The sequence below is a fragment of the Humulus lupulus genome, chromosome 1 (assembly GCF_963169125.1).
Source record: "Humulus lupulus chromosome 1, drHumLupu1.1, whole genome shotgun sequence".
In the NCBI taxonomy this organism is placed as follows: domain Eukaryota; kingdom Viridiplantae; phylum Streptophyta; class Magnoliopsida; order Rosales; family Cannabaceae; genus Humulus; species Humulus lupulus.
In genome coordinates this window covers 3,210,863-3,224,303 of record NC_084793.1, presented here as the reverse complement: position 1 = coordinate 3,224,303, position 13,441 = coordinate 3,210,863, and the positions used below count along the sequence as shown (strand labels likewise).

Sequence of the window (13,441 nt, the reverse complement as noted above, 5' to 3'; positions counted from 1 at the left end):
GGGATGGGACTGGGCTTTGAGCCTTGCGTCCCATTTGGGTTTGAACCTCACGGACCATGTATGTTCGGGATGGGACTGGGCTTTGAGCCTTGCGTCCCATTTGCTTTTGAACCTCCCGGACCATTTTTATGTCCGGGATGGGACTGGGCTTTGTGCCTCACGGACCATGTATGTCCGGGATGGGACTGGGCTTTGAGCCTTGCGTCCCATTTGGTTTTGAACCTCCCGAACCATTTTTGTGTCCAGGATGGGACTGGGCATTGTGCCTTTGCGTCCCATTTGATTTTGAACCTCCCGGACCATTTTTGTGTCCGGGATGGGACTGGGCTTTAAGCCTTGCGTCCCATTTGGTTTTGAACCTCCCGGACCATTTTTGTGTCTGGGATGGGACTGAGCTTTGTGCCTTGCGTCCCATTTGGTTTTGAACCTCCCGGACCATTTTTGTCCGGCATGGGACGAGGCTTTGTGCCTTGCGTCCCATTTGAGTTTGAACCTCCCGGACCATGTATGTCCGGGATGGGACTAGGCTTTGAGCCTTGCGTCCCATTTGGTTTTGAACCTCCCGGACTATTTTTGTGTCCGGGATGGGACTGGGCTTTGAGCCTTGCGTCCCATTTGGTTTTGAACCTCCCGGACCATTTTTGTGTCCGGGATGGGACTGGGCTTTGTGCCTTGCGTCCCATTTCCGAAGTTCTGGGAATCGTCGGGCAGATGGCCCTAATAAAGGTGCATCCTCAAGTTGGTCTTGAAGGAAATGGTTGATTGGGCAATGGCGCTTCACCGCCTCGTTGTTGCTGGTGAGCAGAATCAAATACAGCATGCCTGGTGTTCACCATTGTTGCAGATGTTCAAGATCAACTCAAGCTTTCTTCAGCTCTCAATGAAAGCATCAAAATGTTTATCGAGTTTTTCGGCAACTAGAATTATGAAAGATAAGAGAGCTTAAGAAGAAAGGATTTAGAATTTGCAAGCACGATTTTTACGTGGTTGGGGCGTTAATGAGCCTTAGTCCATGAGTCAGTTGTATTAGAGCTTAGAGAGTTTTTGACAATGGTGTTTTCTACAAGTTTGAGCAGAGTAATTGCTTACAAGAGAAAATTTCGATCCCTCTCCCCAGTGCACCATTGTTCATATTTATAAGCAAATGAGTGCACTGGGCTTGGGCCGGACTAATCCAGGCCAATAAAGGTATAAATAGTATTTGCTCTCTAATGGAGGCTTAATACAAAATATTGTAATATATAAAGTACATTAACCAAGGCCCATTGGGCTAGCCCAAGCGTAACCACACTTTAAGACTCCCGACAGAATGCTGCTCCAGTCTGGGTGTCGTGGGCCTCGAGGGAGATCCGGGGGACAGGATCTGTCAGAGTAGTGACAGCACTGTTTTCTAGGAACAGTGTACGTTCCATGCGTAACTTCTTGTTCATAGTTGAGGAGACCAACTTCCGTGTCTCTCGGGGACCTGTCAGTGTCAGGGAAGATCAAACTCTCCTTATCTGGACGTCTGGTCCGAGTTCATTTACTAGTGTCCCAGTTCATTCTTGACAAGGTATGTTCCCAGACTAGTGAACCTGCCACCTATTGGCATCCCGGAGGATATGGGTAGGTCGGGACAGGGATGTCGGGTCCGGGTTCATTTACTAGTGTCCCGGTTCACTGACGATTGGGCTATCATGACTTTCTTCTTCCCTGTTCATTGGGCTCAGGACGGGCCTAGATCTTTTTGAGGGAGCCCATGTACCCATCGTGTCATACCATGTGTCCCGGGGGAAAACATGGATAACATATACATAGTACGTAAAATTGACATTTTATATGTAGTTTAGAATATCATTAATTCTATATAGACTAGTGTTATCCCCATTTCCTGCATGAGCTTTGGGCCTTCGCCTTGGCCCGCTGTCAGAGGGCCAGCTCAGCAAGTGGGCCCAGCCCAAGGTCTCTTGGTATGAAGAGGACGGGTATGGACCAGGGACTCAAGATTGGGCCCATTGGAGGGGTCCGGGATGTCCCTCCGGGTTCGTCCTCAGCCAGGATGGTCCGGGCGATGCCCAGAGCGCTCGGATCATCACGGCCTACGCGTCCCTGTCCCGGACCTTGGTACGGTCCGGGCCTATGGTAAATGGAGCGGGCCAACGGTAAATGGACCTGGATCTCCTCATCCCCAGTCGAAGGGCCGAGCGTCCAGGACCCTGAAGCCGCCTCATTCCGCGTGGGCGTTGTCCCCACTTTTCGCCTGCAGAAAAGGTCACCTCGAGATTGCACACTGACGTGTCAGAACGGCGCAGCCAAGTACTCTGACTGGTCTTGTCTCCTGGATCATCCTCGTGACTCGGAGTGATCAGAACCAAAGCGCCGTTTTGTCGGGCGAGACGTAGTTCTAAGGTCAACCCATTGGGCCTTAGTTGGTTTGAATTTCGTGTATTTTGTATCTCTTTGCATTGGGCCTCCACTGGAGAGGCCGCTTGTATCCGTATCCTCGATGGGCCTGGGTCTGATCCGGCCCAGATCCGGTATTCCCATCAGCTTATAAATATAAGCTACAGAGCTTTGTAGACTCTCTCTGGAATAGACAGGAAAAGGACAAGAAATCTGTCAAGAGACTAAGAGAAAACTCCATTGTAAAAGCTTCTTCAAGCTCTAATAATATAGACTCGTGGATTAAGGCTAGTTAACGCTCCAACCACGTAAAAAATCCCGTGTCAATCTTCTACTTTCATTATTATTACCATTAAATCCCACTTATTGAGACAGTCGCCAAAAATCTCGGTTAACAACTAGAAAGAATTATAAATATTGAAAAATATGTTTTATATAATTCATCATTATTTTTGTATTTATTTTGTAAATTTTAAAATATAAAAAAACAAAATATAATATAATATTTGATTACAATAAAAAATAATATTTAGATTTAGGGAAAATTCTAAAATTATAATTTAATATTTCTAAAAAAAAATTAAATGGGGCAAATGTAGCGGGGCGATTCGTCCCGCTCCAAGAAACTAATCGGGGCGGGACAGGGCAAAGTATTTGTAGGGCGGGGCGAAAGCGGGGCGTGACAGACCCGCCCCATTTACATGCCTACCCTCTAAACACCCATGTATCTTCATCTACCCACAATGAAAACATTTTATGAGTCAAATTGGGTCTAGAAACACAATGTACGAGAATTAGTTCTCTTTGCCTAATAGGCTGACAATGACATTTTAGAGCGTATCCACTAGTCAATACAACTAATTTATCTTTATTTATAATTGACCAAATAATAATTAAAAAAAATAGGAGTCGAAGAGATTATTGACAATAAACAACAAAGTGAGATTATATTACATAGGAGGAAAACAATTCAGAATATTAATGATAACACAAATTTATTTATTGTCTGAAAAAGAAAAGTTTCACACAAAGATTTGAATAAGTGGTGTGAATGGAAAAAAGTTTAGGATTATTTGTAGGGTTTATACTTTTTTTTGGACTTGTGTTTTTTTTTATTACCTGTTTCGATCCTATGTTTTGATAAATTATTTTTTTGACTTTATATTTTGTAAAATAGTTAAAATAGAACCCTAAATCCGATTTTGGTCAATATTTTCTCAACTAAAATCACAAATAATTTACCAAACTAACAATTCAGAACAAAAATAAAATCATTCTGCTTAAAAACTGTATTGTTATATTCAATTTTTTCTTCATCAAAATTGAGTTTAGGGTTCTATTTTAACCATTTTACAAAACATAAGGTCCAAACAAATAATGGAAAAAACACATAGTACATAAATGTATAAACTCTTATTTTAATTTTAGAAAATAACTACGCAGGGTATTTTCGTCATTTAATTTTATTTGGAAAAATCTAGTCTGTACCCAAATCCAAGCGTGTTACCAATACCAATAACAATATCAGATCCTGCTCTGCACATTTGTCTCTGAGCATCGAATCAGTTTTGCGTATTATCAAATGGCATCTTCGGCAGCCAAGCTCATGCAAGCTCTTCAGTATGATAGCTATGGCGGTGGAGCTGCTGCTTTGAAGGTTTGCCATCTTTTTCTTCTTCTTCTAATTGTTACATATGATTTTAGATTGCAATTGTGTGATATGGTGGATTTGGTTGGTTTGGTTTCAGCATGTTGAGGTTCCGGTGCCTTCTCCCAAGAAGAATGAGATTTTGGTTAAAATGGAAGCATTGGCTCTAAATCCATTGGATTTGAAAATTCAGAAAGGCATGATACGCCCCATTTACCCTCGCAAATTCCCCCATATTCCTGGTATTCCTTTCTTTCTTTCTTTTTTCTACTAATCAATCTGAAAGAAAGGGTCTTGAGTTGGATGAGGGTCATGAGATTTAGTAGTGAAACAGGTACTGATGTGGCTGGAGAAGTAGTAGAGATTGGACATGGTGTCACTAAGTTCAAAGCCGGTGACAAAGTTGTAGCTACTGTACCATACACTGTGAGATATCCTCTTATGTTTTATTTGGTATTTTACAAGTGGTTGTGTGCGATGTGTTGTTATGTGACGCTGTGTTATATATCAGATTGGAGGTGCACTAGCTGAATTTGTTGTAGTTAATGAGAGCTTGACAGTAGCTCGGCCACCTCAAGTGTCAGCTGCCGAGGCTGCAGGGTTGCCTATTGCTGGCCTAACAGCGCACGCAGCTCTCACTCAAGCTGCTGGGATCAAGCTCGATGATCACGGCACCGGGAATAAGCAACCAATAAACATTCTGATCACTGCAGCCTCCGGTGGCGTAGGTCACTATGCTGTTCAACTGGCAAAGCTTAGAGAAAACACACATGTTACAGCTACTTGTGGTGCTCGTAACATTGAGTTCGTGAGGAGCTTAGGTGCTGATGAGGTTCTTGACTACGCCACCCCAGAAGGGTCAGCTCTGAAAAGCCCATCTGGTCGAAAATATGATGCTGTGATTCACTGCACCACCGGCATTCCTTGGTCAACTTTCGAGCCTAATCTGAATAAGAACGGGAAGGTTATCAACCTTACTCCTGGGCCAGCTGCGTTTTTTACTTTTGCTCTGAAGAAACTGACCTTCTCTTCCAAGCAATTGGTGCCATTTTTTTTGACTCCCAAGGGTGAGAACCTGGAGTATCTTGTTGAGTTGGTGAAGGAAAGGAAACTCAAGACAGTGATTGACTCAAAGCACCCGCTGAGCAAGGCTGAAGATGGTTGGGCCAAGAGTATTGATGGTCACGCTACTGGGAAAATCATTGTGGAGCCGTAGGCAGTGGACGCAGATTATTTATCTTAGCATTGCAACTGATATGTATTAGAATTAGAATGGCTTTTGAGTGTGAGGACCATGGTTGTCCTGATTTGTATTTATAGTAATTACAGAGCTTGGTATTTTTTTCATGTAAATTTGTGCTATATTTACACAGCTATTCTTCATGTATTTATTATTATTTTTAATAAGAAATTCTATTTTACCAAACAGATGGAAATTGAAGAGAAAATTCAAATTTGATAGACTATAATTTGAACTTTGAAGAGGAACCAAATATTTGGAAAGTGTTATTGTTCAACTTATGGTGTGGGTTCCATAAGTAATGTATGAAGCTATTTCAGGAATAAGTTGAAATAGATGTGTGCTTCTCTAGCAGCACTAAACTAATGACTTGTTGGTCATAGTAGAAAAAAGAGAATTTTGTTAGATTTGCAACATAATTATGAGCATAACAACTATTAATAACTCATCTATCATCTTAACTTGAGCCTCATTTGAACTTGAAACATACCAATCTAGTATATAGGAGAGCTACCAATTTTTTAACCATGGAGATAATGATTGACTCTTGCTCCTCAAGAAAATCCGACAAGAGAAGAAAGAAAACAAAAAAATGGTGCAATGACTATGTACACTACTCTTCTCATTCTCTCTAATAGGCATGACAAAATGGGACGGTGAGGCGGGACGGGGCGGGGCCCCGACACAACGGGGCATTTTTGCTCTGGTAAAAACATGACAGAATTCACCCTACCTACCTTGAAAACTTTTTTTTTTCTATACTCTATCACAATTCTCTCATGTACTATATTTTATACATGGTTTAGAATATCATTAATTCTATATAGACTAAAAAGAATTATAAATATTAAAAAATATGTTTTATATAATTATCTTTATTTTTGTATTTATTTTCTAAATTTTAAAATAAAAAATATATATAATATAATATTTGATGGTGTAGTTGTACTAAGGGTAAAATATAAAGATTACAATAAAAAAATAATATTTGAGCATAGAAAAAATTCTAAAATTTTAATTTAATGTTTCTAAAAAAAAAGATAAATAAGATAAATGGGATGGGGCAGACCCGCCCCGATTAAGCCGGGACGGGGCTACTTGCTCCGCTCCAAGAAACTAATCGAGACATAACAAAGTATATGCACGACAAAACGGAACGTGACAGAGCTGCCCCATTTACATGCCTACCCTCTAAACACCCATGTATCATCATCTAACCACAATGAAAACATTTTACGAGTCAAATTAGGTCTTGGCCAATAGGCTCACAATGACATTTTAGAGCGTATACAAGACAACTAATTTATCTTTATTTATAATTGACCAAATAATAATTTTAAAAAATAGAAGTCCAAGAGATTATTGACAACAAACAACACAGTGTGATTATATTACATAGGAGGAATGGTGGAACAATTCAGAATATTAATGATAACACAAATTTATTGTCTGAAAAAGAAAAGTTTCACATAATTTTTTTATTAATTGGTGTGAATGGAAAAAAGTTTAGGCAAGAAGAACGTTTTCTCTATTCCCGTCCACGTTCTTCAATCTAATTATTTTAATTTTAGACAATAACTACGCGGGGTATTTTCGTCATTTAATTTTATTTCGAAAAATCTAGTCAGTACCGAAATCCAAGCGTGGTTACCAATATCTATACCAATACCAATACCAATATCAGATCCTGCTCTGCACATTTCTCTCTGCTCTGAGCCTCTGAGCATCGAATCAGTTTTGGGTATTATCAAATGGCATCTTCGGCAGCCAAGCTCATGCAAGCTCTTCAGTATGATAGCTATGGCGGTGGAGCTGCTGCTTTGAAGGTATGCCATCTTTTTCTTCTTCTTCTTCTTCTTCTTCTTCTAATTGTTAGGTATGATTTTAGATTGTAATTGTGTGATATGGTGGATTTGGTTGGTTTGGTTTCAGCATGTTGAGGTTCCAGTGCCTTCTCCCAAGAAGAATGAGATTTTGGTTAAAATGGAAGCATTGGCTCTAAATCCAGTGGATTGGAAAATTCAGAAAGGGATGATACGCCCCATTTTCCCTCGCAAATTCCCCCACATTCCTGGTATGCCTTTCTTTCTACTAATCAATCTGAAAGAAAGGGTTTTGAGTTGGATGAGGGTAATGAGATTTGGTAGTGAAACAGGTACTGATGTGGCTGGAGAAGTAGTAGAAGTTGGACAAGGAGTCAACAAATTCAAACCTGGTGACAAAGTCTTAACATTTCTTAGCCATACAGTCAGTCACCTCTCTCATATATATAATTTTTTTAATTAGTTCCTTCTTTTACTGTTTTCTTTTTGCCTATTTAAATTTTCCCACTTACAATTATTTTATTCTCTGAAGCATGATGATTCTGATAATTTAATATTAATTGTAGATAAGAAATGAATTTCTGCTTAGAGGTAATGTGGTTTTAAGTCAAATTGATGATATTTGCACCTACTTTATGTGTGATATGTGATGTTGTGTGATGACAGAATGGAGGTGGGCTTGCTGAGTATGTTGTAGGTGTTGAGAACTTGACAGTGTCTCGGCCACCTGAAGTTTCAGCAGCTGAAGCTGCAGGCTTGCTTGTTGCTGGCCTCACAGCTCACCAGGCCCTCACTCAATCAGCCGGGATCAAGCTTGACGGGACCGGTGACCAGAAGAACATTCTGGTCACTGCAGCCTCTGGTGGCGTAGGTCAGTATGCAGTTCAATTGGCAAAGCTTGGGAACACACATGTTACAGCCACTTGTGGTGCCCGCAACTTTGACTTTGTGAAGAGCTTAGGTGCTGATGAGGTTCTTGACTACAAGACCCCAGAAGGGTCAGCTCTGAAAAGCCCCTCCGGTAGGAAATATGATGCGGTGGTCCACTGTTCGACTGGAATTCCTTGGTCAACTTTTGAGCCTAATCTGAGTAAGAACGGGAAGGTTATCGATATTACTCCTGGACCAGCAGCTTTGTTGACTTTTGCTCTCAAAAAAGTTACCTTCTCTTCAAAGCAATTAGTGCCGCTTCTCATGAGTGCCAAGACTGAGAATATGGAATATCTGCTGAATTTGGTGAAGGAAGGAAAGCTCAAGACAGTGATTGACTCGAAGCATCCACTGAGCAAGGCTGAAGATGCTTGGGCCAAGAGTATTGATAGCCACGCTACTGGGAAGATCATTGTGGAGCCTTAGGTAGAGGTCTTCATACCCAACCACTGTCACCATTATGTATTTGAATGTCTTTTGTGTGTGAGGACCGTACTAATACTATGTACAGTGAAATAAGGCACAGAACATATTATTTATGAAGTATTTTACAGAGTGCATTTCTTAATACAGTTTTTCAAGTTTCTGATATATAAACATTCAATAAGAATATCTCTGTAACCAATCAGAGACAAATGTGTAGAGTTGTTATCTTAAGGTTATTTTAGTCTATTAGTTTTTTATGTTATTTTATTTTGCCTTGTAAGGTTTGGCTGATTATTTTAGCTCCTTCCTTTCTCTTTTCATCTCTTTGACTTTTTCTTTCTGATTATTGTGTAATCTTTGCATAATTATCAAAATGCATGCAAAAGAGAAATGAGGTAGTTTATACCATTTGAACTTTGCAGGGAGAAAACCTTATATTTCGAGAAATGTTTTGTTTTGGCTGAACAAAAAAGTGTCAGACTTAACAGTACGAGGTCAAGTGTTAGCCAAGGGGGGTTATTATCGTAATTTTAATGAGCGACATATGATGCATCTTTGTCCACGTAATGCACGAACGGTTTCATAAAATCTCAAGAGGGTATGTCAAGCTCTGCCACATGGCATCTTTTACTCTTTAAGAGGTCTTCTCTCTAATCTTCTATGGCCTCTAGACTGGTAGATATGGCGGAGAAGCTTATGCAAGCTGTTCAATACAATAGTTATGGCGGAGGACCTTCTAGCTTAAAGGTCATATGCCCTTCACTTTTCGTTTTTGCTTTTTTTTTTTTATGGTCAAGTTTCTTTCTTTCTGTTGTTACGTTAAAATCCCATGTAGTTTCTGGTTTTTTTAGTAAGATTTTGTTTTGTTTTTTTTCCTTGATTTTCTCTCGTGATAAAACGACATGGTAGAGGAACTGAACTTCTAACAACTAGGCTTGATGTTTTACAACAGGAGTTCTAAAACTACTACATTAACCAATGTTTTGTCTTTTGAATTAACTCGGCTAATTATATCAGACCAGCATGGTCTTAACACTCCTCTCTTTCTTATATTGCTTCATATAGTAATGAGCAAGTGGCTATTTGCTCTGTATTAACTGATTATGCATACATTGTACTAGTGTAGCATGTTGAAGTTCCAATTCCTAATCCAAACAAAGATGAGATATTGATGAAAGTTGAAGCAGCAAGTATTAACCCATTTGATTGGAAAGTACAAAAAGGCATGCTCAGGCCTTTTTTGCCTCGCAAGTTCCCCTATACACCTTGTAAGTTCTCTCATACAAAGTTACTTCTATAAATATATATATATATATGTGTGTGTGTGTGTGTGTGGGTGTGTTATTAACATTGGTGAACGTTAGTAAATATGGCAAATTCCTTCTGGGACAGGTAATGATGTCGCAGGAGAAGTTGTTGATGTTGGAGCAGGTGTTAAAAATTTCAAAGCTGGTGACAAAGTTGTAGCTATGCTTAACCCTCTTGTAAGTTTTCCCTGTTTACTAAATTGTTTGTTTTTGTTCACTTCAGCTCTAGAATATTAGAATTCTACCACCTTGCTTGTGGCCATAAGTAAAAGCAATAGGCTTCTTAATAAAAGTTTACGCTGCTATGGTAAAGATCCAATCTTTTTCTGAAACTACTCAAGTTTGGAATATGAATGAGGGCTCTTGTTCTCTGCTTGGATTATGATACAAAATGCAGACGGGAGGTGGACTGGCTCAGTTTGCTGCAGCCAAGGAAAGCTTGACGGTCGCTAGGCCACGAGAAGTGTCAGCAGCTGATGCTGCAAGTTTGCCTGTAGCCGGTCTAACAGCTCTCCAGGCCCTCTCTCAGTCTGCTGGGGTCAAGCTCGATGGAAGTGGCCAACCGGTGAACATTTTGGTCACTGCTGCCTCAGGTGGTGTCGGTCATTATGCAGTTCAACTGGCTAAGCTCGGAAACACACACGTGACAGCTACATGTGGTGCTCGAAATGTCAAGCTCGTGAAGAGCTTAGGTGCCGACGAGGTTCTTGATTACAAGACTCCAGGAGGGGAAGCTCTGATTAGCCCCTCGGGTCGGAAATATGATGCAGTAATCCACTGTGCAACAGGCATTCCATGGTCAACTTTCGAGCCTAATTTGAGCACCAATGGCAAGGTAATAGATATCACACCTAGCCTTGGTTCCATGGCAACTTTTGCTCTGAAAAAGCTTACCTTTTCAAAGAAGCAATTGGTACCATTATTTTTGAACCCCAAGGGCGAGAACTTGAATTATCTTGTTAAGTTAGTCACAGAAAAGAAGCTCAAGACAGTGATCGACTCAAAATATCCCCTGAGCAAGGCTGAAGATGCTTGGGCTAAGAGTATCGATGGCCATGCGACGGGGAAGATTATTGTGGAGCATAAGTGACCTTTCCTTGTGTTTGGACCAGCTCAAATTTAAGTGCTTAAAAGAAGAGAATGTAAATACAACAGAACAATATACTGCTTGTCTGGTTTTATATTTTACACTCTTGAATAATCGATTCGGTAAAACCATTTGTTTTTTCTTGGTTTCCAAATACCCATTAGCTATAATGGCCGGGTTCTAATTTGGGTAATCATAATCATTAAAATTGAATACCAAAATTTAGTTCAAAATTAAACAAATGACTATGTTGAATCGGCCAGTTCAGGATATATTTATTTGGTTAAACAAATGTATGGAAGATCTTCTAAACAATTCCAACTTTGGATTTTTCATAAAATTATGAAACAAATCAAAGTTTACCAATTTAATTGTACGTAAAAGCAATTTATTTAAATACTGCATAATATATAATTAATAAAAATGATAATGATAATACTTATTAAGAGTCAGAAGAAAGAACCGAGTTGAGCCAAACAAACTAAAAAAAAAAATGCAGAGCATCATCAGCAGCACTTCACTCATCAACTCCCGCCTCCCAATTCCGACGCCCAAACAGTCCAAAACCTCCTTCGCCACCGCCAGCCGAACACGACGTCGTTTAGCCATTCGAATGTCCCTGAACGAGACTCCCAAACCCCCAGACCTCCCTTCTTCTCTCGTCTCCTCCGTCACCAACCTCCTCTGGGGGCCATCCCTCCCACCGGGTCTCCTCATCTCCACCGTCCGTACAGCCTGGCACTCCACGTGGCGCCTCATGATGTCCCAGCTCGCTCCCCCCGATCCATCCGGCGGTTACTCCCGACCCGCCTCCAGATTCCGGGCCGACAAACTAACCCGCCAAAACCCAACAACCCTCCATCTCTACGTGGGCCTCCCTTGCCCCTGGGCCCACCGCACCCTCATAGTCCGGGTCCTCAAGGGCCTCGAGGACGCCGTGCCCGTCTCGGTTGCAGCTCCCGGAACAGACGGTTCGTGGGAATTCAAGGATATCCAAGGTAGGGACGAGGATACCCTTATCCCGACTAAGGATAAGGCCAGTGGGTGTAGAACGTTAAAAGAAGTATATGGACTCAGAAGAGGAGGGTACAGTGGGCGGTGTACGGTTCCAATGCTATGGGATACGGCGGCGAAAGAGGTTGTTTGCAACGAGAGCTACGATATCATCCGATTGCTCAATTCGGAGTTCAACGGGTTGGCCCGAAACCCGGATTTGGATCTTTATCCGCCGTATTTGAAGGAGGAGATTGAGAAATGGAATGGAGTTATCTACCCGAATGTGAATAATGGGGTTTACAGGTATTTGAGTGTGAAGCTATAAATGTGTTTTTTCTTTCGTTTCTTTTAAGGATTAACTTGGTTTGAGCTTACGTTGTACAGATGTGGATTTGCTCAGAGTCAAGAGGCGTACGATGAAGCAGTGAAGGGGTTGTTTAGTACGTTGGACATGTTAGATAATCATCTAAGTAGTTCGAGATACTTATGTGGAGATAAGCTTACTCTTGCTGATGTTTGCTTGTTCACTACTTTGATTCGATTTGACCTTGTTTACAATGGTTTGTTTAAGTGCACAAAAAAGAAGCTGGTCGAGTACCCAAATCTACATGGCTATATGTGTGAGCTTTATCAGGTAAGTAATAATAACACTACTCTTATTATAATCATTGTATGTATGTTACTATAGTTTGTACTGTGAGAAAAACTAAGGCAAAGTTGTTTGATTTGATTGTACTGGAACAGTTTCCGAAGGTTGCTGAAACTTGTAATTTTGGGGCGATTATGGATGGTTACTATGGAACACTTTTTCCACTGAATCCAGGTAGCATTAGACCTGTTATCCCTTTGGGTTGTGAGCATGAAGTTCTCTGTAGACCTCATAACAGGGAATCATTATCCTTTGCAAATGAAAGTAGTGAGATCTTTGTATCATAATATACTTCCAACAAGTTATGACATAATCTTCTTTTTGTTTTTTGGTAGAGAAAATTCTTGTATATGTACTTGAATAATTGTAATGATCATGCACAGCATAGACATTGGTCACTGTACGTTCCAAATCCCTATACAATGTAATGTAGCAAAAATGCCCATTTTAATCTCTAATTCTATGCCAAATAACATTCTCCATCTATCCTAGACTCTTTATTTTTTCTACTTTCCCACACTCTTGACAAACAAACATAGAATTAGAGTCTAGAGTGTTTTTATAAAAATACCACTCCAAATTTTAGATATATGATTTCAAATTTAACAACAATATCAAATTTTGTTTGAAAAATTCAATGTTAAATGAAAAAAAAATTCAATTTCCTCCTAGATAATCATTTAAACTAATGAAGATAATGAAATGAAAACAAGAAGCCATTTAAGCATGTTATGCAAATATCTGTTTTGCTCCATTAAAACCCATAATGCTCAATTGTTTCTTATATTAGTGTCATGACATTGAACTCGAACCCTTTATGTTAATTAGTATTTAATGTTCAACAACACAACACGAAAACGTAATTATTTTATTATTACAAAAGTAATTATACCAAGACTTAAATATAATATTTTATCACAACACACTCTAAACACTTACACATTTTGTTTTGA

General features: G+C 40.1%; 4 protein-coding genes across 4 annotated transcripts; all 4 read left to right on the top strand.

Annotated features, from left to right (window-relative positions):
• The first annotated feature begins 3,874 nt into the window (after nt 1-3,874).
• On the top strand, nt 3,875-5,456 carry LOC133782386 (chloroplast envelope quinone oxidoreductase homolog). Its single transcript, XM_062221683.1, has 4 exons — nt 3,875-4,039; nt 4,131-4,272; nt 4,365-4,456; nt 4,542-5,456. The coding sequence occupies exons 1-4, from the start codon at nt 3,965-3,967 to the stop codon at nt 5,244-5,246; spliced, it is 1,014 nt and encodes a 337-aa protein (XP_062077667.1). The 5' UTR covers nt 3,875-3,964; the 3' UTR covers nt 5,247-5,456.
• Nucleotides 5,457-6,927: 1,471 nt separating this feature from the next.
• On the top strand, nt 6,928-8,592 carry LOC133782376 (chloroplast envelope quinone oxidoreductase homolog). The gene is made up of 4 exons (XM_062221666.1): nt 6,928-7,096; nt 7,203-7,344; nt 7,426-7,517; nt 7,760-8,592. Exons 1-4 carry the CDS (start codon nt 7,022-7,024, stop codon nt 8,447-8,449), a joined length of 999 nt encoding a protein of 332 aa, XP_062077650.1. The 5' UTR covers nt 6,928-7,021; the 3' UTR covers nt 8,450-8,592.
• Nucleotides 8,593-8,986: 394 nt separating this feature from the next.
• On the top strand, nt 8,987-10,983 carry LOC133782369 (chloroplast envelope quinone oxidoreductase homolog). The gene is made up of 4 exons (XM_062221655.1): nt 8,987-9,196; nt 9,576-9,717; nt 9,842-9,933; nt 10,154-10,983. The coding sequence occupies exons 1-4, from the start codon at nt 9,110-9,112 to the stop codon at nt 10,844-10,846; spliced, it is 1,014 nt and encodes a 337-aa protein (XP_062077639.1). The 5' UTR covers nt 8,987-9,109; the 3' UTR covers nt 10,847-10,983.
• A 155-nt stretch (nt 10,984-11,138) lies between these two features.
• Nucleotides 11,139-12,891, top strand: LOC133782363 (uncharacterized). Its single transcript, XM_062221641.1, has 3 exons — nt 11,139-12,142; nt 12,224-12,473; nt 12,584-12,891. Exons 1-3 carry the CDS (start codon nt 11,337-11,339, stop codon nt 12,773-12,775), a joined length of 1,248 nt encoding a protein of 415 aa, XP_062077625.1. The 5' UTR covers nt 11,139-11,336; the 3' UTR covers nt 12,776-12,891.
• The last annotated feature ends 550 nt before the right edge of the window (nt 12,892-13,441 follow it).